The 22230-nt window shown below is 56.2% G+C and overlaps 10 protein-coding genes across 10 annotated transcripts; 6 read left to right on the forward strand and 4 right to left on the reverse strand.

Moving 5' to 3' along the window:
- Nucleotides 1–1008: 1008 nt before the first annotated feature.
- On the reverse strand, nucleotides 1009–3808 carry C8Q71DRAFT_859218 (Dihydropteroate synthase; the record flags this gene model as incomplete). The annotated part of the gene is made up of 5 exons (XM_047927601.1): nucleotides 1009–2230; nucleotides 2281–2528; nucleotides 2588–3094; nucleotides 3146–3734; nucleotides 3792–3808. 5 exons carry the CDS (start codon nucleotides 3806–3808, stop codon nucleotides 1009–1011), a joined length of 2583 nt encoding a protein of 860 aa, XP_047777353.1.
- A 115-nt stretch (nucleotides 3809–3923) lies between these two features.
- On the forward strand, nucleotides 3924–5566 carry C8Q71DRAFT_766833 (TPR-like protein). The gene is made up of 6 exons (XM_047924209.1): nucleotides 3924–4098; nucleotides 4160–4224; nucleotides 4303–4446; nucleotides 4496–4641; nucleotides 4692–4920; nucleotides 4971–5566. The coding sequence occupies exons 1-6, from the start codon at nucleotides 3969–3971 to the stop codon at nucleotides 5169–5171; spliced, it is 915 nt and encodes a 304-aa protein (XP_047777354.1). The 5' UTR covers nucleotides 3924–3968; the 3' UTR covers nucleotides 5172–5566.
- A 24-nt stretch (nucleotides 5567–5590) lies between these two features.
- C8Q71DRAFT_766839 (ribosomal protein S30) lies at nucleotides 5591–6329 on the reverse strand. The gene is made up of 4 exons (XM_047924210.1): nucleotides 6275–6329; nucleotides 6095–6212; nucleotides 6001–6042; nucleotides 5591–5813 (listed from the first exon to the last, which is right to left on the reverse strand). The coding sequence occupies exons 1-4, from the start codon at nucleotides 6282–6284 to the stop codon at nucleotides 5792–5794; spliced, it is 192 nt and encodes a 63-aa protein (XP_047777355.1). The 5' UTR covers nucleotides 6285–6329; the 3' UTR covers nucleotides 5591–5791.
- A 1203-nt stretch (nucleotides 6330–7532) lies between these two features.
- Nucleotides 7533–9581, forward strand: C8Q71DRAFT_766843 (L-lactate dehydrogenase). Its single transcript, XM_047924211.1, has 9 exons — nucleotides 7533–7758; nucleotides 7816–8004; nucleotides 8054–8175; nucleotides 8231–8404; nucleotides 8468–8599; nucleotides 8655–8801; nucleotides 8857–9040; nucleotides 9101–9261; nucleotides 9324–9581. The coding sequence occupies exons 1-9, from the start codon at nucleotides 7668–7670 to the stop codon at nucleotides 9450–9452; spliced, it is 1329 nt and encodes a 442-aa protein (XP_047777356.1). The 5' UTR covers nucleotides 7533–7667; the 3' UTR covers nucleotides 9453–9581.
- Nucleotides 9582–10102: 521 nt separating this feature from the next.
- C8Q71DRAFT_710810 (DHH phosphoesterase) lies at nucleotides 10103–11490 on the forward strand (the record flags this gene model as incomplete). The annotated part of the gene is made up of 2 exons (XM_047920768.1): nucleotides 10103–10232; nucleotides 10292–11490. The coding sequence occupies 2 exons, from the start codon at nucleotides 10103–10105 to the stop codon at nucleotides 11488–11490; spliced, it is 1329 nt and encodes a 442-aa protein (XP_047777357.1).
- A 209-nt stretch (nucleotides 11491–11699) lies between these two features.
- On the reverse strand, nucleotides 11700–13484 carry C8Q71DRAFT_871720 (uncharacterized protein; the record flags this gene model as incomplete). The annotated part of the gene is made up of 2 exons (XM_047928340.1): nucleotides 11700–13175; nucleotides 13233–13484. The coding sequence occupies 2 exons, from the start codon at nucleotides 13482–13484 to the stop codon at nucleotides 11928–11930; spliced, it is 1500 nt and encodes a 499-aa protein (XP_047777358.1). The 3' UTR covers nucleotides 11700–11927.
- A 697-nt stretch (nucleotides 13485–14181) lies between these two features.
- Nucleotides 14182–15352, reverse strand: C8Q71DRAFT_128615 (uncharacterized protein). Its single transcript, XM_047916459.1, has 5 exons — nucleotides 15064–15352; nucleotides 14759–15011; nucleotides 14585–14673; nucleotides 14260–14525; nucleotides 14182–14200 (listed from the first exon to the last, which is right to left on the reverse strand). Exons 1-4 carry the CDS (start codon nucleotides 15243–15245, stop codon nucleotides 14432–14434), a joined length of 618 nt encoding a protein of 205 aa, XP_047777359.1. The 5' UTR covers nucleotides 15246–15352; the 3' UTR covers nucleotides 14182–14200; nucleotides 14260–14431.
- Nucleotides 15301–17067, forward strand: C8Q71DRAFT_766854 (uncharacterized protein). The gene is made up of 3 exons (XM_047924212.1): nucleotides 15301–16449; nucleotides 16502–16573; nucleotides 16664–17067. The coding sequence occupies exons 1-3, from the start codon at nucleotides 15460–15462 to the stop codon at nucleotides 16802–16804; spliced, it is 1203 nt and encodes a 400-aa protein (XP_047777360.1). The 5' UTR covers nucleotides 15301–15459; the 3' UTR covers nucleotides 16805–17067.
- Nucleotides 17068–18628: 1561 nt separating this feature from the next.
- C8Q71DRAFT_128574 (uncharacterized protein) lies at nucleotides 18629–20380 on the forward strand. Its single transcript, XM_047916458.1, has 3 exons — nucleotides 18629–18699; nucleotides 18752–19017; nucleotides 19075–20380. Exons 2-3 carry the CDS (start codon nucleotides 18775–18777, stop codon nucleotides 20320–20322), a joined length of 1491 nt encoding a protein of 496 aa, XP_047777361.1. The 5' UTR covers nucleotides 18629–18699; nucleotides 18752–18774; the 3' UTR covers nucleotides 20323–20380.
- Nucleotides 20381–21357: 977 nt separating this feature from the next.
- On the forward strand, nucleotides 21358–22068 carry C8Q71DRAFT_128695 (uncharacterized protein). The gene is made up of 2 exons (XM_047916460.1): nucleotides 21358–21560; nucleotides 21619–22068. Exon 2 carries the CDS (start codon nucleotides 21633–21635, stop codon nucleotides 22002–22004), a length of 372 nt encoding a protein of 123 aa, XP_047777362.1. The 5' UTR covers nucleotides 21358–21560; nucleotides 21619–21632; the 3' UTR covers nucleotides 22005–22068.
- Nucleotides 22069–22230: the final 162 nt, after the last annotated feature.

Raw genomic sequence — 22230 nt, forward strand, 5'->3', positions numbered from 1 at the left:
TTTCACCTACAACTAATGCTATAGGTCGTACCGAGGGCAGTACCTGGACGATACGTATGTTGATCACGCATTTCATGCAGTGCTCCGTGTCTGCCACGATGCGAAGTGAATCTATATCAGTAACAAGTCATCCCGGATTGCGAGGTGCGTTCGGCACACAGTCGCGGGTGACAACCGTAGTAGGGAAGGGAACCCCGGGTACCACACGTACACGCTCTGGGCGTCACACATCCAGTGTCTCCAGCTCACTACGACATAGCGTTCGAATCAGCGAGGAGGCCGAGAGCTATGTAGGATGCGAGCGACAACGCAGACGCACCGTATCCGGGTAGACTGCGCCCATCCATCCTACGCAGATGTGGTATGAAGCACGATGCGAGCGGCTACGCACGATGCGGGTTACTTGCAGTAGCCCTTACAGGCATAGGTCATTCACACCCAGAAGCCTGAGGGTGCTTGATACCTACTCAGCGTGCGTAAAGGGCAGGTCGCCGCCTGCTGCAACAGTGCGGGGGACACTCTGTTCAACGATGAGCACCTTATCCCTTATCCCAGACGACGCGGACGGCATTCTGTTTGAGCTGTTCATCAGGGTCGTGAAGCGTCTCACCTTGGGCAATGTGCAACAGCCACGCGTGATCCGACAAAAGCCGGGACAGGCTATGTAGAATAGCGTTGGTTCTGAGAGAACCCGGGCGAAGAAGCAGCCCGGAGGAGGCGATCCATCTGACCACGCGCCGTGCGGTGCATGACAGCGTTGCCCGACCTTAGAAGACCGTCCTCTCCCCACTCGAAGAGGTCTTCTTTAGGGTCTGCCGAGGGAAGACTAACCCGAAATGTAGCCATCGTTTAACGTAACGTTGAACAACGACTGGATACATAGTTGGTCATCTTATAAGACCCAAGACATATGGCGTCAGCTATCGGTCAACCGGTCAGTTATGGAACTCACATAGGCAACCACGAGTAAAAGCGAGCGATCTCATATTTGCACTGAGGCACTCCCGTCTAGTACACATCCCATATTGCTGAGCTGATCCTCACGGCATCGCCCAATTCCAAGACATCATGCACCCGCACTACCTCAGCTCTCTGCTGAACGGCGCAGCTCACCGCAGCAGCGGTGGCCCAACTTCGCTCGCTGGCCGTTGTCTCCCGTCCCTCATAGTTCCCGCCCTCGTCTGGCTGCGCCAAAATAGTCCCAAGGAATGACTTGCGCGACGCACCGATCAGCTGCGGATACCCCGCAAGCTGGTTCCTCCCCCGGCAACTCCACAGCTCGGCAGTGAGCTTGCTCGCATCTCTCAGCAACTCCAAATTGCCCTCGACCGTCTTGCTGAACCCGATACCAGGATCGACGATGACGTTCCACCTCCGGATCCCGCCCGGGCCCTTCACGGCCGCCTCGACTCTCTCGCCCAGTTCGACTCTGACTCCCTCGAGCACGGTTCCGCACCCGTCCGCGTCCTGGGCATATGCATACTGCGAGTAGTCTTTGTTCGCGGACGCCTCTCCACGCGAGTGCATCAGCACGACAGGGACGGCGAGCTCGCGCGCGACGCGGCGCATCTCGAGGAAGTCCTCCGCGGAAGATTCGTCGAGCGGCCACCGGTTCCCGACGAATGCGTAGACATCGTTGATGCAGTTTGCACCAGCACGTACGGCCGCTTCTGCGACCTCTGATCGGAAGGTGTCCACGCTGATCAGGACATTCGCCGTTTTTGAGCGCAAGGCCTGGTCGTCACCCTCATCCTGCCCGATGGCGCGGATGGCCTCAATGACAGGAACGACGCGCGAGGTCTCCTCCTGTGGAGACACCCACGCGGCCCTCGGGCGGGTAGAGTAGCCACCGACGTCGATGATCGCGGCACCACCAGCCACCGCCGACTTCGCGTACGCGAGGGCAGCAGGGATGGTGTTATGCTTCGAGCCATCCGAGAACGAGTCTGGCGTCGCGTTCAACGTGCCCATGATGTACGTCGTGCGGCGCTGCTTTGCCTTGCTTGGCGCGACAGGATACGTCCAGTATGCAGCAGTAGGTGGGACGGGCGGAACGTCAGAGAGCGACGGAGACGGCGGCCGTGAAGGAGGTTGGGTGGGGAGCCCGTAACGCGGAAAGGGCGTTACTTTGTACATGGGCGCTACGTCCGGACCTGAGCGTGCGAGGAGCTCGGTGAAGAGCGTGCGGACAGACTTGTGTAACGTCGGATGTACGTATTCCGGGATCATACTTTTCATGGTCAGAAAGGGTCATGAACACGACGTTGACTGATGACGCACTCTCTCAACGGCCGGAGGACGAACTCCCTTTCCGCTATGCGCGGATGGGGTACGACGAGCTGGCCTGCCAAGTTGTCCAGCGCACCTCGCTCAGTGGCAGGCCGTGAATCAAAGACCTCCGAATCGTACGTGAGAATGTCGAGGTCGATCGCTCGTGGGCCGTTTCGGAAAGACGTGACCCGCCCGACCGTTGCCTCGATATACTTGACGTAACTGAGTAGCTCCAATGGTCCCATGTCTGTCTCGATCTGGTGTGGTAGAATTGTCCTGTAAGCATATGCGCAATTCAGTTCAACAACAGACACACCATGCATGCGCAGTTGATGAACTTCGGCTGATCCGTGACATACATTGGCGCAGTCTCGTACATGAAGCTCGTATCAACCACCACAGCTCTCGGCGTCTGCATCCCCTCAGGGGGAAGGTCCAGAAGACGGAGCGCAAGCTCGATATTGGCACAGCGATCGCCCAGATTTGCGCCGAGCGCAATCGCAGCCCGATGAGGGTACCTGACCGGTGCCTTCCGCCCAAGGACAGAAGCGAGCAGAGAGGCAAAGGTTGGTGTCTTGCTCCTTGCTCGTTCCGACGGCGAGACCTTTGTGACTTCCGAAGCGTCTACAGCTGATTCGCGCTGGTAATCCTCCAGCGTACGTGAGACCTCCACCTCCGCTGCCTCCGCGACCGGACGCAGCGCATGCGGCTTCGAGGCTCGCACTGTTACACGACACGACGGCTCCGTGCATTGCGAGAGGGCGATGCGTGCTACATACGACGCAAGCGCTTCCAGCGTAAGATACGAGCTATCAGTCACACCCTGCGAGGCTGAGTCGGCAAGCGCATACATGTGTGTATCTGTGGAACGCACCTGCATGATGGTCGCTGCGAGCCCTCGAAGATTCAGAGGTTCCTGAGGACTGCGCGAAGCATCGAGCGTGACGTTGAGTAAAACGGGTTGTTTTACATCCCGCTCCTCCGGGTTCACTCCGATGATAGTCTGACACTCCAGTCCTTCGAGGAAGGAACGCCATGCTGCAGCGTGCGGGACGCTCCTCGAGGAATATATCTCGATACCAGCTGTAATGTCGGTTGAAAGAGCGACGTTGGCTCTCACCGAGAGCTCCTGCACCTCCGGATGTCGGCCATAGCACGACGTGCACACCCGCTCCAATAGAGCTTCGAGTGATAGAACGCTTGAAGTGCCCCGCACCTGCGACACAGTTTCCGAGACCGACGCATAGTTGATAGAGCGAGCCAAGTCGTCCGTTGCAGCGGTGGAGCGTGTGTCATGCACGATGGCGAGGGTGACTAGGACGCCTTGTTGGTCTGTCCCGTCTCCGGTGGTTGATACCGGGACGTTGATTTTCAAGTCCCTGATTCGTATAATGTCATGACGGCCTGTTGAAGCCTCATTACTGTGCTGAACAGCTACATGTCCGGTCTTCGAGGAGAGTTGTCTGCCCGAGTCAGGCGCTCAGCAACATTGACGATGTAGATTTTGGTTGTCCACTCACCGATTATCCACACTCATACTATGTACATACGGAAAGGAATGAGAGGGACGAGACCAAGGCCTCGAGCGACGCTGGATGTGGTGAGCAAAAGCAGATCGCCATCGAGGAAAGTGGCAAAGCGCGGACATGTGATGGCGCCTGTAGCAGTCGCGGTCGTGGTACATACATGGTTTCACCATGGACTTCACGAACTCCCTCCAGAAACTCGCCAGTTACAGGCAACGGCAATCGGAGACCTCGAAGGAGGCTCTCACAAAGGGTGTAGGCCTACTGAAGAGCGGTGCGTACGCCAAACGCGGGGACGAGGGTGAGTTATGGCTGCTGCGAGGTCGACGTGTGCTAGCCTGACACGTTCGCGCTTCGAATAGGATGGGACAACCTCGAGAAGCTGTACCTCGCTGCGTTGGACCAGGGGGATACTGAAGTAGCTGACGTGAGTCGTATGCAGGGCCATGGCCAGCGATCCGCACAGCTAACACGACGGTGGGGATACTGTTCTGGACGACCATAGCAATGCCTCCAGCTCATCCTAGACGCGTTCCCCGGCTCTCCTCGCGCTGACGTCCTACAAGGGCTCAGAATGGAGGCCACAGAACCACCCGAAGTTGCTTTGAAGTTCTACGAGGAGCTGCTGGAAGCGGACGAGACGAATGCTGTGAGTTCATTGACGCGTATGTGGCCACATGGCCACTGACACTGCGTAGGCGGTCTGGCGTCGGAAAGCAGCAGTACTCCGGAAGATGGGGAAGGTCGACAAAGCCGTCGAGGAACTGTCCTCGATGCTCGATACCTTCTACACAGACGTTGGTGGCTGGCTGGAGCTCGCCGACATATATTCCTCATGTACCCAGTGAGTCCTCTCAGCGTCCTCGGGTCGTTCTCTTCGTGACATTGCCGCAGATACACACATGCGCTTCAGGCCCTATCTCATGCTCTCATCCTTGCCCCGCAAAGCCCTTTCTATTTCCTACAATTCGCCGAAACCGCATACCTTGCCGCCGACATCACTTTGTCACTGAAGATGTTCCTCGTCGCCGTGGACATGACAGATGACGACGACGGCCCCGTTCCCCCACAGGACTCGATACCGACTGGGCTTACGCTCCGCGCGTGGTACGGAGTAAAACTGGTATGTTGCTGCGTCCTCAATACTTAGCAGAGACTGAGCGCAATCAACAGTGCACGCACCGTCTGATCTCGGAACCACGTCTGCTGACATCTTCAGCATCGCATACACCCGCACTTTCCACTGGGATGATGTCCAGTCTCGACGAACTCGCGACGGAACGGTTACGCACGGCGTATTTGAATATCAAGGGGGAGTCTCCGCCGAAGGTCGACAAGGAGCTCATCAGCGTCCTGGCTACCATCATACAGTGAGATGGCCTTTTACGTTCGTCGTCACTCATGTACTTTGACATCATTCCCTCATGATATCTATTTGCGAAGCCTCAGCAATTGCGGTTTTTGGAGGTCCTATGGTGGCAGAACTTTGTGCAATCGTAGAAGGATAGCATTCATTGCTGACACATGAGCTACAGCTATGTCACGTAGATGATACTGAGTGTCATCTCCAGGCAAAAACAAAGTTTCAGGATGATTGACGAAGTATTGACGACGTCATTTATACCGACTGGTCGCTGCATGCGTGACACCATTCGAGATGGTTGCGTTGCGGGGATGTACAGCGACGCAGCCCAGGGACGTGACGAGATGCGTCTCTACGGAACGATCATACGCACTATCGCCCTTAACGTAGGCAAGCGATTACTGTCGCCTCAATCACACGTAGGATGCTCTTGAATCTGAATCATAGTCGTGTTGGGGGCATATGCATGCGTGAGAGTAACATACGGGGAGAGCGAGAATGCGAGTGATACAACAACGATGCGATTCCCCAAGCCTGCAACGAGCCCGGACCAACGTCCGCAGCAGAAACCGAAGGAGGCGCGGCTCCCTGGCGATGACACTAAGCGTCGAGAGTGTGGCGAGGAGAAGGTTTACTTCTCGGGGTTGGGGTTCCTGTGGAGACATACTTGGTCAGCGCCCGCACGACGAAAGGTGCAAAAGAATGAAGGAGTGTCAGATAGGAGCGAAAGACAGATGCATGTTTATCAACATAAGTTTTCAGTGTGAACTATGCTTGGTTCGGTGTATCATCTTTGGAGGCGAGGATACCAGCATTGGAAGAAGTGACGACGAGACTCACATTCTCCGCTTGCCACCAGGAAGAGTGGTGACGTTCACGAAGCTGGATCATAAGTTAGCCTCGCGATACCCTGAAGAGATGGATGACTACGCACCGACGGTTGTAGAGCATCCGCTTCTTAGCACGGCCCTTAGGAGTCTTCTTCTTCTCCTGCTTTTCGACCTTGGGGGTCTGCGACTTGACTTTGCCGGCACGGGCGAGGGATCCGTGAACTACACAGCGGCATCATCGCGTTCAGCATCAGAGCCGCTCGATATCGGACGAGGAGACAAACCTTTTCCCATGTTTTCTTGAGGCGGGGGTACGGGGCTGGTCGCTGTGGGTAAGAGTGAGGAGAGCAGCCGGTGCTCCTGTACAGTCAGCGATCTAAGGTTTCGATCCAGCGTGCTTACGTACGCATCAAGATCTACGCTAACCCGCTGGCCACGAATACCGGCGTCTATGCGATCTTAGAACTTGAATGCTCCTCGAGGCTCGTTGCGCCGGTATACCCAGGCCTTGACACAAACCCCTATGTGACTACCATTGGAAGCTCAAGGAAATCGTTGTATCTAGTCTCTCAGATTTTAACACACTCGCTCTTGAATCTTTGGCGAATGTCTATGCATGGATACTTGCTCCAGTGGGTTGCTGCACCTGAGTGTATCCATGCTGCTTTACCTAGTGCCCTTAGCGGACCTCTGGTACCTCTTTTGCCGAATTTCCCGAACTGAACTGGAAAATCATCTCTGGCGTCGTCGCCCGCACCCTGACCACCTAGTTCACTGCGTGTCAACGAATCCATCTTCCGCCGTTGTCCATGACGTAGTCTACGCCCCATGGCCGCACGCGTATATAAAGGCGATGCTCATCGCAGGGCGAGATATTCACCTCCTTCACCACTCTTTCCCGGTTTACCATCACCTCCTGCGTCTTTCGACTCATGGGCGGAAGAACGGTTATTCTAGTCGTGTTTCGTTCACATTAAGGACGCCAGGTGTGTTCCGTCTGCACTCCAATGACTGCCTGTAGCTCAGACACCGATGCTGTCGATGGTGGTGCCTCCTGGGGAAAGGATCACGTCTGTATGCGCGGAGGACGCTTGCGATTGCACATCATCTCGTTCTTGAAGACAGCCCACCTGTACGTGACCATGCTACTGTTATAGTTCTCAGTCGGTCAGGTTCGGACAGCGCGGTATCGCGATTCATGTCTGCCACAGACAACTTGGTACAGTTTCGTTTCTGTCACGAAGTGTCTCGTATACATAAGGCTACGCGTTCCGGACGCGCACAGATGCGCGTTGTCGTGACGTCACGCGTCGAGTTCTCCACTCTGTCTTTCCCCGTTTCTGCCCATGCTAAGCAGCCGCCGACGGCACACCAGTGCACTGCTTACGGTTGGATGATGTCTCTGGGAAAGCATTTGGAGTCGATGTCTATTTTCCGCTCTACTGGTTCCGTCGCTGTTCCGCCGAAGAGTGTGCCCGTGAGCGGACTGCACGGACAAGTCTCCGACGGCGAAGCGTCTCGTCAGCCTCCTCAGGATGATGTCATGGACCACAGCGTTCGCCGTCAATGAGGCGCAGGTGTTGTCTTGGGAGACATAAATACATTCGCTTGGTTCTGGACTGAGCTCCGTACCAGTCTTTCTAACCCGCCATCTTGTAAGTACCCGAGCAATTGACCATGGACCCGGAGAACAAGCCAAAAGGTCCATCGCCTCACTACTCGCTCTACCAGCGTGAGGTGTTCAAACGAGGAGGAGAGACAGGAGAGCGTAAGTCTTCATCACCTGTGACACTCGCGCCCTTTCTGATCTGCAACACATGTGTAGTTCCGACGTTCTCTGTGCACCCCGAGGAACTGCAGGAATCTACCAAGAAGAAGCTCAACGACAGAGGATACTTCTACGCCAACTCGAATGCTGGGATTGGGTGGACAGCCCGCGCGAACAGGGAGGCGTTCTACAGATGGCGCATCATCCCTCGCACCCTGGTCGACACCAACGTTCGCGACCTGACCAGTGAGTTTTTCGTACCAAGACATCTCCTCGGGGTGACATTGTGGTCTAGCAACCATCTTCGGCCACAAGATCCCTGCGCCGATCATGTTCGCGCCGATCGGTATCAACAAACTATACCATTCCCTCGGCGAGCTGGTCCCTGCGAAGATCGCTGGAGAACTTGGCATTCCTGTAAGTTCGAATCTTGCTTCATCTCATATCCGCAGACTCAACGGGTTGTATGCAGTATTGTCTGTCTACGGCCGGTTCTCAGTCAATCGAGGATGTGGCAAAGGCCAATGACCTCGGTGCATCCGTCAAGAATGAGAGTAACAATGTGCACTCGTACAGCGGACCGAATGGTGGAAACGCCAAGGGCCCGCGATTTTTCCAGCTCTACATGGGCCATGACGACGAGATCGTAAGTGTTGTAACTTAACTCATAATGAGAGGACATGCGTTGACTAGCTGCCTAACACGCCAGACACTGTCGCTCCTTAACCGGGCATGGAACTCTGGCTTTGACGTGCTCATGCTCACGACGGACACCTGGCAGCTCGCCTGGAGACCGACAGACATCAACATCGCGAACTACACGTTCTACTACCCCAATGCTGTAAGCGTACTTCTCTGTCTAATCGAGGAGCGTCTCCTTTGAAGCGGCAGTGTAGGCTGGCAATGAAATCGGTGCATCCGATCCGGTATTCATGAGGAAGCACGGGGAGGAGCTGAAGAAGGACTCGGGCAAGTGGATTGACCACAGCGTGTGGCACGGGAAACCGCACACGTGGGAGAAGATTCGTTGGCTTGTAGGCGAGGTACGAAGGCTTCTCCTGCGCGATATGAATGAGTACTGAGTGGCTGCGTATACAGTGGAAACGCATCTCCAACGGACGCCCGTTCGTCATCAAGGGCATCCAGAACGCGGAGGACGCACTGAAGGCGTACGAGGTTGGGTGTGAGGGGATCGTCGTGACGAACCATGCTGGTCGCCAGGTGGACGGTGCTGTCGGGAGCCTGGAAGTCTTGCCTGAGATCGCTGAAGCCGTTGGCGACAGTACGTGTCTTTCATTTCGTCTTCTGCGATGGCCGGAGCTGATTTTCGGCGCGCATCCAGAGATGACTATCATCTTCGACTCCGGCGTCCGGACTGGCGCGGACGTGTTCAAGGCGATCGCGCTCGGCGCGCACGTCGTCGAAGTCGGACGGCTGTACGTCTGGGGCATGGCCCATGAGGGCGAGTATGGCTGTCGGCATGTCATGAAGAGTTTGCTTGCGGTACGTCTTCGTTCCGTCTGGAATGAAGTTTATTGCTAAGGACGATATGCTTGTCTACACAGGACCTGGACATCCTGATGACGGTGGCGGGCTACAAGAGCATCACGAAGGACGTGCATAACAACAAGAAGGCGTTGAAGTATAACCCGAGTGGTGTGCCGCCTGGTCCGGGGGAGCACGCGAAGTTGTGAGCGGCTCCGTCCCGGCGGACTGTACTACCGCTGTAGAAACGGCAACAGGTTTTTGGATGGTCTCCTTGGTGTACTATATACGATCCTGTGTAGAATACTGTATGGTTGGTCTTGAATCGCTTTGGTGGATCAGTTTCGCGCATGCAATGGCACAAAAACGGGTACATATCCATCACGTGCACGTGTTCAGCGCGCAGATCGCGTCGCGAGACTCTGCAAGCCATTGCTGCAGCCTCACTCTTTCCCAATCTCTCGACTTCACTCATACGTGTGTTCGTGAAACGTGAGTTAACTTGGGGTGCCCTTCATTTCTTCAGTCGGCGAATATCCGAACCTCAGGGTCGTCGAGCCTACATGAATGACGTCGCTGGGCGCCCGGAATTGCGGGTCGCTCGATCAAGTTGTGTATGCCCATATACCTCCCGTCGAGGCGAATTTTGACTACACTACTCGCTGAGAACCATCATACTCTCTTTGCGAAATATCTTCCTGCGGCCACCCCCACACCTGGGTACATCGTCCACGGCACTCTGTATCAGCAACGATCTAGACGCAAGACATCCGGGCTGGTCGATACTGTTCATCTGCGAGGGTCGCGCGCAACTTCGAGGCAATCCGCTACGATGACCTCAGCCGTGCTGGATCTCAAGATGCCAGAAGAGAAGAGCCCTGTGGACACGCTGCGCGCGTTCCTCGATCGTACGAAGGCTGAGTACCTCGAGGCCGTGCGGAATGGGAGAGGGAAGGAGTGGACTGTCGTAATGGGGAACGAGGCGGGCGGTGCGTCCTGTTTCTGCTTTGCTAACGACATCGCGCTCAATCCTTCACTGTAAGGGTAGACCTTGACTCGCTCGCATGTGCCGTCGCCTATGCATGGTACCTCTCCGACGTGCAACAGACACCGGCCGTCGCGCTCGTACAGACCCCGCGCGGAGACCTGCATCTACGCGCGGAGAACGCGCACGCACTCGCGCTCGCTGGGGTCAGCCTCGACGAGCTGCTCTGCGTCGACGACGTGCTTCCCCCTTCCTCCTCTTCCCCATTTCCCTCCACGACGTTCGCCCTCGTCGATCACAACCGGCTGAACGCGCAGTTCTCCGCCGACAATTCGGCCGCGCGAGTCGTGGCGATCATCGACCACCACGCCGACGAGGGCCTACACACCGACGCGGACCCGCGGATCGTCACACAGGGCGTAGGGAGCTGCGCGGCACTTGTCGCGTTGTTCCTCCAGGACAAGTGCGCGGAGAAGATACCCCCGGAACTCGCGGTGCTACTGCTATCCGCGATCGTGGTCGACACTGGTGGAATGGTTCCGGGTGGCAAGGCCGTGGAGGTCGACCGGCGAGCAGCGGTGTTCCTCGCCTCCAGATGCACACTCGCCTCCCGATCCCCAAACCTCGCCGCATCTTCATTAGCGCTGAGAAGTCCTGCCGCGATCCCGCCCCTGCACAAGTCCGAGGCAATTCAGAAGCTCAACGGTACCTTGCAAATGAAGAAGAACTCCGTCGCGCATCTTGGGGTGCGCGACCTGCTCCGGCGGGACTACAAAGAGTACGCTCACACGCCCGCGTTCGCACCTAGTCGGGAGCTGCTCATTGGGCTAGCGTCTGTCCCACTCGGGCTTGCGACGCTCGTCCCGAGGGACGAGGCGCAGTTCGTCAATGACACAAAGCACTATATGGATGAGCGTGGGCTGACTGCGCTCGGGGTGCTCACGTCGTTCCGAGACGACAAAAAGCCGGGGAAGGGCGGGAAGGGCAAGCACCGCAGGGAGCAACTCTGGGTCGTACATGCAAGCGACGATGTGCAGTCTGAGCTGGCGCGCAGGCTGTTCCGCGGTCTGGAGGAGAACGACGTACTGCAGCTAAAGAAGCGTAAGTGGGAGAAGATAGGAGCGGACCCTGCGGTCTGGGATCGGTCGGGGGGCGCGTTCGGGGAGGGATGGCGCGTGAAGGCCTGGAAGCAGAAGAACGCAGATGCAACGCGGAAAGCGACCGCGCCAATCGTGAAGGCCATAGTAGAAGGCCGGGAGTAATGATTTGTACAGATTGTCGTAGTTCACGACATGCGGTGTCTTAGATTTGCCCCCTTCTCTCGGTACGTACACTGAGTGATGTGGTGGGATTCCCCACTCACACAGTGCAAGTGGGTCTGGACAGCGTCACACGGGGCGACGTCACGCGTGGCAAATCCTCGTCGACATACTCCGTAGAATCGCAAATATTGAGCGAATCATCGTCTTCGACGAAAGCAGCGGCAAGAATGTAAACTAACGACGTAACGCAACCGGCGCGCAGAGGGTTCAAGTACATGCGTTGTTCAACAAGTACATAGTATACGTATTGCTTGCGCCAGTGACATTTAGTGCTACACAGTAGCTACAACTTTTCCACAGTACGGAAGATGTCAGTCACGTAGAGTCATGTTGTGGGATCTCGAGATGAAGCAGTAGAAGAAAGGAGTAGAAAAAAGTCAATACATAAATATGCCTTCATACGCAGGAAGCAACACGTCCACATACGCCCGCACACTGTCGTACACAACGGCTTCTTCGTCGCCTTCGAGCCTCAGAAGTATTAGCCCATCTTTGATCGTCGCTGATACATCTTGCGCGGCGGGCCAGGCAGGCAGCACGCTGCTCTCGATTCGCACGGGCATCCTGAGACTGGTGAGCGCACGATAATGCTTCGCAAAGAACGCGAGGCCCTCAAGGGGCGCAGATCGTGCCGCCGTATCGAGTGTTGGACTCAGCGACCCGGCGTAAGGGTCGTCGCCTTCATCCATCAACGCCAATATCTCCAAGTGCGGGAATGCCTCCGCGATGCTCCGACAGATCTCGAAATCCAAGGCGATCGCGTCCCCAAATATTTGAAGGGATACGAGAGAGTCCAGACGGCCCAGGACCGGCCGAAGGATCTGTGAACCGATGTTCCATTGCAGGTCCACCTGTTCGTCGTGGTGGAGGTAGAGCTTGAATTCTCGTAGGGAATTCCTGAACGGAGCCCGGCTCAGAGCAGTCATATGAGCGAGAAGGAACTGCTCGCTCAAATGACTTTGCGCCCGAGCTTTGACCGTGAGCTCCAAGCATTGCAGTTCGGTCGAGGAAATCGACTTGATAACCGCGAGAGTGAGGTCGTTGATCCAGTGGGCGAATAGGCGCAACGACTTGAGTGAACGGAATGGTCGTCCCGGCGGGGCGGCAACGGGATCCGAGTCGCTGCTTAGGTCAAGTCGCGCACTGATGTGTTCCAGAGTCCGCATAGTAGAGAGAACACGTAGGGCGTTGATGGTGAGTGGGTCGTGGGCGTCGAACGCCGATATACGTGTGGTTGTGAGAGGGGCCAAGGTATGCCCGGTGAGCGGTGGGGGCGGCCACGTAACACTGCTCGAGGGGCCGGTCATGTGTAAGGTCTTGAGCCGAGGAAATATTTGTTGAAGCCATCGGAATACAGGCTCTGCGTGGCGTGCACGCGCGTTGGAATAGAGCTCTTCCAACACTGGTGCTACGAACAGGCGACTGCCGAGGAGCATATCAAACCATTTTATGTCATTTTCAACTCTAGCCGTGCGGCAGGCAGGCAGCAGGACCATTGAGCGAGGTATGCCTTGGAGAAACCGTACGGCACTGGACAAAGTAATGTCACTGTCGAATTTCCAGGTAAAAGACTTGATGTGAGAGACGTAGAAGGCTAGGCGGCGGACATCGAAGTCGGTGCCATTCTACTCGAGGACATGGAGTCAGTATCTGGCATGCAAGAGCCCGTACAATTGACGCACCAATCGCGTCGGCTTCCATATCCATTCATATTGCTGCCCGTCCTTGATCCATGTGTGCCCAGGGATTGTGGACATAAACGGCCTTAGGCCAGTTACGTCTCGCCAAAGGACCGCGACGGCGACGTGGTAAAAGGTCTTGCAGGTCCTGGCCATCCTGGCCACGTCCCTGCGACTGGATTTACGAAGGTCTCCCATGACCATCTCTAGCACCTCTTGGATTCGCAGACAGCGGATAACAGCGACTTGTTTCATGGTTGAAGTAGAAAATGGTTGGTCTTGAAGCGCATTGTCAGTGAAGCGAGTCCTAGATGATACAGCAAGCAACGTACCACGGTGTTGGCGATTAATTGCAAGGTCGGAAAGACGGGGTGGAGCGCAGAGACGAAAGGGCGAGTGGACGAGGGTACTTGAGAGTGCGTTGTTCGAGTCGCGTCCTTTGAGGCGCGCGGTTTGCCGAACTTTGAGCCACAGCGGCCACAGCGACCACGGCGCTTATGCAAATGGTCGAGACAAAGCGAGAGCCCTTTTGAGACAGACAAGTAGGAATGGCGGAACGCGGCACGAGGCGGTAAGCCTTGGCCCAAGCGACGATGCTGGACCAGGGCCCTCAATGACGCTGCGACGCTTCTTTCCTCCCGGCTGGCCGGTTGATGTCCAGCAGCGGGCCTTTCTCCCTCGCCTGCCTCCATCAGCTTCAGGATCATTGTCAACGTCGCGTCTCTTGCGGATATTGGTAGAGTGCAGCTCACCCGATTCCATATGTCCGTGCTGTCTTCACTGGACACGCGCCAGACGCAAGCTTTGGGTGCGACGAGTAGCACTGTGAAACGCAGGCCTTGTCCGAGACTCTGAGACATCCGCCAGCGTCCCTAGCGGAAGGGCTAAAGCCTTGCAACCTCCCTGAATACTCCAGATGCAATCAGGTAACGCACCGACCGGTACGCCAGACACATATTCTCTTATTATACCTGGATTGACCTTGTAATCAGGTCCACAGCATACATGGTCCAAGGCATGAAATGCGAACCTGCTTCACTGCGAACTTATTTCCCTCCTTCGAAGGCCAGCATGCCTGTCATTCTTGGCGGTCGGTATGTCGCTACTCCCGCCTGAGTGTCTCCTCATCCCCGCCGCCTGTGCTGCACGCGCCCATACCAGTCTTGCCCGTCACAGTCTTGAGAGGGATGATGCGCCTGTCTTCAACGTCGCCATCGCCTCTTGACGAATAGACTGTATCCGTTCGTGAGAGCGTGCGTTGCGGCTCGCCGAGGGCGAGGCGTTTGTAAAGGACGACTGTATGTAGGACATCAGATGAGCACGCTCATTAGGCCGAATTTCGACTGAAGGCGCACCAAGAGCGAACACGCGCGCGTTTGGACTGACCGAGGGGCGTTATACATACTCGCCTTGACAACCTGCTTAGCTTCCGACTGTCAAATGTCTGCAAAGCGTAAATTGCAGCTCAGCCTCAGAGTTTCAAAGTGCACTGAATGCGGTTCCCGACCGACAGTGTAATATTGACTTACGTCGTGGCGCCGACTCGCGCGAGCCGCACTCGTTATGCTTTCTGCGATGTGACAATCTGACTTCCTGCAGCGTCGCCGTATCTTTCTTTCTTCCAGAACCTCCAAGCCACCGACTACCTCTATGGCCATGCGCGGAGCACAATAGCCTGAGGAACGACCTGGTCCGAGTGCGACGTAGCTGTCGCAATTCAAGGTGCCATCGTCGCTTGATTCAAAGGTTGGCTCCTCCAGCGACCAACGACGAGTCTGAGCTCTCTTGAAAGGTGAGCGAACATACTGCTCGTCCACAAAATCATGAATCACACCTCTTGAATGAATCACACCTCTTGCGCAACAGTGAGTGTGACCCCCGCTGTGCGCAGTGGGAAAGGCGCTTTGTGAGGTACGAACGATGACCAAGTCTCGAGATCGTGCTGAGTACGTAGATTATGTTTCCCTCAGGGATTCTGAGGAGGACGCAGACAAAGCATGTTCGTACCCATTTCATGATTACCCATGGTGGATTGGCGATAGACTTTTTTTCGCGTGATGTAGGCAATCGGTGATCTAGCCGCCCCGGCGGCAAGTCTTGCGGATGGACACCACGACGACGCCCGACGCCCTCAAGCTGTTCTTCATTCTGGCAGATAGCCCGCTCTACTTCTCCTATATCACCGCTTTCTTGAACCAGAGGAGAGTGGGGAACGGCCGTGTATCGCGATATGGGTTCCTCGTCAGTTGAAGAATCGAAGGCGCACAATCTGACGGTCCCTGTCCACCGACTTCCGCACGAGCTGCTCTCCAGGATATTCCAACGCACCCTTCAACGGAACGGCGACCGTGATGTGAAAGGCTCATTCCGGCTCACGGCTGTGTGCAGCCACTGGCGCGACGTCGCGCAGACCTCGCCTGCATTCTGGACGACAATCCGCCTCGACGACGACGTGCGGATGCTCGAGCACTTCCTGCGCTGCTCCCGCAACGCACCGATAAGCGTGTATGCGAACGGGTCGCGCGACGCCAGCTGGGCACCGAAGGCGCGGCTGCTCCTGCCCCACACCGGGCGCATCGCCGTACTCGACCTCCGTCTATGGCCCGCCGTGCGCACCGAGGCGGCCTGGTACCACGTATCCACCCTTCTCAGCCTCTCCATGCCGGCACTCAGGTCATTGCGCGTCGACGCGAACGACGTCGGGGTCTTCGCGCTGCCCCCGATCGACCTCGGTCTCTTCCCGCAGCTGCAGTCGCTGACGCTGCACGAGACGGAGCCCGCGTGGGACCCCCCGGTGCTGCCGCATCTGACGTTCGTCCAGATGTACGGCCTCCTGTGGCAGCAGCAGCCGAAGCTCGACGACCTCCTTCGACTGCTGTCCTCGATCCCCCACCTGCAGACCCTCTTCTTCGTCAATTGCGGGATGAAGATCGCGCGCAATCACGGCGGGAACGCCTCCGACGAGCTCATGCGCACCGTGGTGCCCCTCCGCGACATGCGTTCTCTCAAACTCAAAGAGGACTCTCGCCGCCCGCTCGTGGTCATCCGCAAGTACATCTCGATCCCGACCACGGCCACAGTGGACGTCGACGCGGACCATGCCTTCATGCCCTACCCTCTCACTTGGAGCAGAGACGTTCGCGACCCCGGAGCGATCATGGTGATGGGCTGGATGCGGCGGTTGCAGCTCGCATTTCTGGAGAGAGGTCTCACAGACGAGGTGAGTGACGCTCCGTCTGTCCGCTCTGAACCGGTGTCAATCGCGCCCGCAGGATGTGCTCGGAGCCGATAAGCTTCTGACTATCGTCGAGGACTACAAGGACATGACCGCCGAACGTCTCGCTGTGAGTCGTCATTACGTACTCAGACCACCGTTCGCTCTTCCGAGTGGCATTCTCGCGACTTGTGCTTGCTCATTTGCGTATCTGGCGCAGTTCTCGAATATTATGATGGTCGTCCGTCGCATATTTTCGTTGCCCGCGCACAAAGTGCACCGCAGTGGCGAGTTCAAGTTCAGGAAACGCGCCTATGTTCTCTACCTGAAATGGCAGGCAATAGCAGGCTCAGGTCGATGAATGCTCTAAGCTCACCGGATGGTTGTGTACGCACATATCACGACACTCGGTAGGATGATACCATTATATCCCATCTCGGCGGAATTTCGATCTATATCATAGTAGTTCTCGACATCGCAGTCATACCTCAGCTACGGGCAAGACAGGTCGTCGAATGCCCATCTGACGTGTGATATGTGTATGTGCGTACAGTTAAGAGGAGTGTATGTTGTTCATTATTGTAGTATGTGCACTGCTTCAAGTCTGTTTGCTCTGGCGTCCATGCATCGTGGGTCAGCGTAACTTTACTCGGTGAGTCCGTACTCAGCCAGATAATCCATAGTTTCGTGGAAAGGGGCTCACTACAGCCCGAGGTTGTAGCAATTAAAAGCAGCCCGTCCGCAAGGGGGCCACATCTGAGACACTGCACGTCGTGAACCACGGCAGCAGTCTACACAACTCCTAACTCCCGGCCTTCCACTATGGCCTTCACGATTGGCGCGGTCGCTTTCCGCGTTGCATCTGTGTTCTTCTGCGTCCACGCCTTCACGCACCATCCCTCTCCGAACGCGCCCCCAGACCGATCCCAGACCGCAGGCAGTAGGCGGTCATCAGACCGCCCACTCACTCTCAACGAGGTCTTCTTTAGGGTCTGCCTAGGGGAGACAACCACTCACTATTGCTCAAAAGGTGTGAAATCATTTGTAGACGAGCAGTATGTTCGCTCACCTTCCAAGAGAGCTCAGGCCCATCTTTGGTCGCTGGAGGAGCCAACCTTTGAATCAAGCGACGATGGCACCTCGAAATGCGACAGCTACGTCGCACTGGACCAAGTCATTCGTCAGGCTATTGTGCTCCGCGCGCATGGCCGTAGAGGTAGCCGATGGCTTAGGTTCCGGAAGAAAGAATGATACGGCGACACTGCAGGAAGTCAGATTGTTACATCACAGAAAAATTAACGAGTGCGGCTCGCGCGAGTCGGCGCCACGACGTAAGTCAATATTACACTGTCCATCGGGAACCGCATTCAGTGCACCGTGAAACTTTGAGGCTGCATTTTACGCTTTGCAGGCATTTGACAGTCGGAAGCTAAGCAGGCTGTCAAGGTGAGTGTACAATGCCCCTCGATCAGTCAAAACGTGCGCGTGTTTGCTCTTGGTGTGCTTTCAGTCGAAGTTCTGGGCTGATGAGCGTGCTCATAATAAGTTCGCAGTGAAGCAGGTTCGTATTTCAGGTCTTGGAGCATGTGTGCTATGGACCTGATTACAAGGTCAATACAGGTACAACAAGAGAGGATGTGTCTGGCGTACCGGTGTGCGTTACCTGATTGCATCTGGAGTATTCAGGGAGGTTCCAAGGCTTGAGCCCTTCTGCTAGGGACGTTGGTGGATGCCTCGGAGTCTCGGACAAGGCCTGCGTCTCACAGTGCCACTCGTCGCACCAAAGGCTTGCGTCTGGCGCATGTCCAGTGAAGACAACACGGACATGGGATCGGTGAGCTGCACTCTACCAATATCCGCAGGAGACGCGACGTTGACAATGATCCTGAAGCTGATGGAGGCAGGCGAGGGAGAAAGGCCCGCTGCTGGACATCAACCGGCCAGCCCGGGAGGAAAGAAGCGTGGCAGCTTCATTGACGGTCCTGGTCCAGCATCGTTGCTTGGGCCAAGGCTTACCGATTTCGTGCCACGTTTCGCCGTTCCTGCGTTTTGGTCCAAGCAGGGCTCTCGCTTTGTTTCGACCATTTGCATAAGCGCCGTGGTCGCTGTGGCCGCTGTGGCTCAAGGTTCGGCAAACCGCGCGCCTCAAAGGACGCGACTCGAACAACGCACTCTCAAGTACCCTCGTCCACTCGCCCTTTCGTCTCTGCGCTCCACCCCGTCTTTCCGACCTTGCAATTAATCGCCAACACCGTGGTACGTTGCTTGGTATCATCTAGGACTCGCTTCACTGACAATGCGCTTCAAGACCAACCGCTTTCTACTTCAACCATGAGACAAGTCGCTGTTATCCGCTGTCTGCGAATCCAAGAGGTGCTCGAGGTTGTCATGGATGACCTTCGTGAATCCAGTCGCAAGGACGTGGCCAGGATGGCCAGGACCTGCAAGACCTTTTATCATGTCGCCGTCGCGGTCCTTTGGCGAGACGTAACTGGCCTAAGGCCGTTTATGTCCACAATCCCTGGGTACACATGGGTCAAGGGATATGAATGGATATGGGAGCCCACGCGATCGGTGCGTCAATTGTACGGGCTCTTGCATGCCAGATACTGATTCCATGTCCTCGAGTAGAATGACACCGACTTCGATGTCCGCCGCCTAGCCTTCTACGTCTCTTACATCAAGTCTTTTACCTGGAAATTCGACGGTGACATCACTTTGTACAGTGCCGCACGGTTTCTCCAAGGCATACCTCGCTTGATGGTCCTGCTGCCTGCCTGCCGCACGGCCAAATTTGAAGACGACAAAGATTGGTTTAATCTGCTCGTCAACAGTCGCCTCTTTGTAGCACCAGTGTTGGAAGAGCTCTATTCCAACGCGTGTGCACGCCACGCAGAGCCCATATTCCAACGGCTGCATCAAATATTTCCTCGGCTCAAGACCTTACACATGACCGGCCCCTCGAGCAGTGTTACGTGGCCGCCCCCACCGCTCACCGGGCATACCTTGGCCCCTCTCACAACCACACGCATATCGACGTTCGACGCCCACGACCCACTCACCATCAACGCCCTACGTGTTCTCTCTGCTATGCAGACTCTGGAACACGTCCGTGCGCGACTTGAACTACGCAGCGACTCGAATCTCGTTGCCGCCCAGCCGGGACGACCATTCTGTTCACTCAAGTCGTTGCGCCTATTCGCCCGCATGATCAACAACCTCACGCTCACGCTTATCAAGTCAATTTCCTCGACCGAACTGCAATGCTTGGAGCTCACGGTCAAAGCTCGGGCGCAAAGTCATTTGAGCGAGCAGTTCCTTCTCGCTCATATGACTGCTCTGAGCCGGGCTCCGTTCAGGAATTCCCTACGAGAATTCAAGCTCTACCTCCACCACGACGAACAGGTGGACCTGCAATGGAATATCGGCTCACAGATCCTTCGGCCGGTCCTGGGCCGTCTGGACTCTCTCGTATCCCTTCAAATATTTGGGGACGCAATCGCCTTGGATTTCGAAATGTGTCGGAACGTCGCGGAGGCGTTCCCGCGCTTGGAGACATTGGCATTGATGGATGAAGGCAACGACCTTTACGCCGGGTCGCTGAGTCCAAGACTCGATACGGCGGCACGAGCTGCGCCTCTCGAGGGCCTCGCGTTCTTTGCGAAGCATTGTCGTGCGCTCACCAGTATCAGGATGCCCGTGCGAATCGAGAGCAGCGTGCTGCCTGCCTGGCCCGCCGCGCAAGATGTATCAGCGACGATTCAAGACGGACTAATACTTCTGAGGCTCGAAGGCGACGAAGAAGCCGTTGTGTACGACAGTGTGCGGGCGTATGTGGACGTGTTGCTTCCTGCGTATGAAGGCCTATTTATGTATTGACCTTTCTCTACTCCTTTCCTCTACTGCTTCATCTCGAGACCCCCACAACATGACTCTACGTGACTGACATCTTCCGTACTGTGGAAAATTTGTAGTTACTGTGTAGCACTAAGTGTCACTGGCCCAAGCAACACGTATACTGTGTACTTATTGTACAACACATGTGCTTGAACCCTCTGCGCGCCGGTGGCGTTACGTTATTGATTAGGTTACTGGCACTCATCTCGACTTGGTCTACTGCACAGCGCATACTCTGCGCACCTCTCAGTGGTACCTCCTCTTCTCTCTGTTCAAGTGCCTATGATCACCTCCGCAGTCAATGTTTGTCCTGTCCCTAGCGATTTTGTCGCTCAGTGCTGGACTTGCGCGCTGGGGTGACGCGAGCGCGTCTCGGCGGACACTCGCGCGCGCTGAGCCGCGCCACATTTGAATTTGAACTGTAGCCTCCGGTGTCATTGAACGGTGCTAGAGCACCGCCTTGTCTTCCCAGCACTGCCGCTTGGTCGCGACGTCGAAGTCTTACCACCATCTCGTGCCGACGGTAGTCTGCTTCAACTAACGGGTCGAATACCGCTCGACTCCTTAGCGGAGTTACATAAGCACTTCGATCTCCGCAACGCGCGTGTAAATCTCGTCGCGCGCGACGCGTCACGGTCAGGCTCGACGCGATCCCCTATACTATCCTCGCCTCGTCGCTCTCTACCCTTCATGTACCATAGCCGTCGATAATCAATGGAGACCCCGGCTTTGCACAGGGACGTTACACACTCATTTACACAATTCAACTCACCCGAGGGCCTCGCGTTCTGCCGCAACATCGCCTCGAAGAGCCTCCCCTGGGACCCTCACGACTATTTGAACTCGAGGGCATTTGCAAGGCTCTCGATGGGATCAACGTCTTCGCCATAACCCTAATGGGACCCGGCAAGACGGGCTTCCTCCTCATCTACGTGATTGTCGCTCAAGCCATCGCGAAGGATCCGGAGCACTGAGCAGCTTTGGAGTGTCGCAAGACAGTGTTTGCTCTCCTTGGCCCGAACGGCGCGGGCAAATCAACGACGTTCAACATGTTCCGCCCGTCTCTCACTATAGCCTGCTATACCGTGGCGAGGAGCTCACTCGGAACGTCCAGGTGTTGGTACTATGCGCAACGTCATTGGACATTTATGCGGACCGCCTGGCTGTACGGCTGCCGGGTGGAAATCAGCGCAAGCTGGCGTTGGCCATCGCGCTCATAGGTGCGCTCACCATGAACATTGCGCTGATGCATCGGTGGCACTAACCTTGGTGCTTCAGGGAACTCGTGCTCGATGAGTTCTCCACGGGTATCGACACTTGAGATGGAGGTCGTGTTTGCTGCAGCTGTGGGCACAACCGATGCACTGGCCCAACGATATGCCACCTACGAGGTGCATTTCTGTTGTCCGACGTGCGATGAGGTCGTCCGCGCACAGGAGCTCATGACACAAATTCCCGGAGCATGCATGGCAGACGACGTCGCGACGCGCTTCAAAGTGCCGCTCGGGACGAACATGTCCCTTGCACGACTCTTCGGGTTACTCTCATCGCAAGAGGACTTCGCGCGGAGTTCACCGTACAAAGAGCGGGATTGGGGAGCATGTTCTTGTCTCCAGTCCGCTCTTTGTAGAGCGAAGGTCATCCGAGAGAACGATGTGCTATGAGGACCGCTCGACGCCTAAGCGGAGGTGGCGGAGGACTTGCTGATAGTGGTCAGCCATTGTTTCTCTCGAAGCCGTGGCTCTCGTGAAAGCTACGTCGGTACTGTCAGTGTCACGGTCTCAGACTAACTTAACAAGCACAAGGCCCCCAGCCGAGTTGGACAAGTCGGCTTCCGCACGAGTCGACACCCGGGTCGCACGGGCAATCCTCGCGTAGTGCAAGGTTGAC

The sequence above is a fragment of the Rhodofomes roseus genome, assembly GCF_022264815.1.
Source record: "Rhodofomes roseus strain CIRM-BRFM 1785 chromosome Unknown C8Q71scaffold_14, whole genome shotgun sequence".
NCBI lineage: Eukaryota > Fungi > Basidiomycota > Agaricomycetes > Polyporales > Fomitopsidaceae > Rhodofomes > Rhodofomes roseus.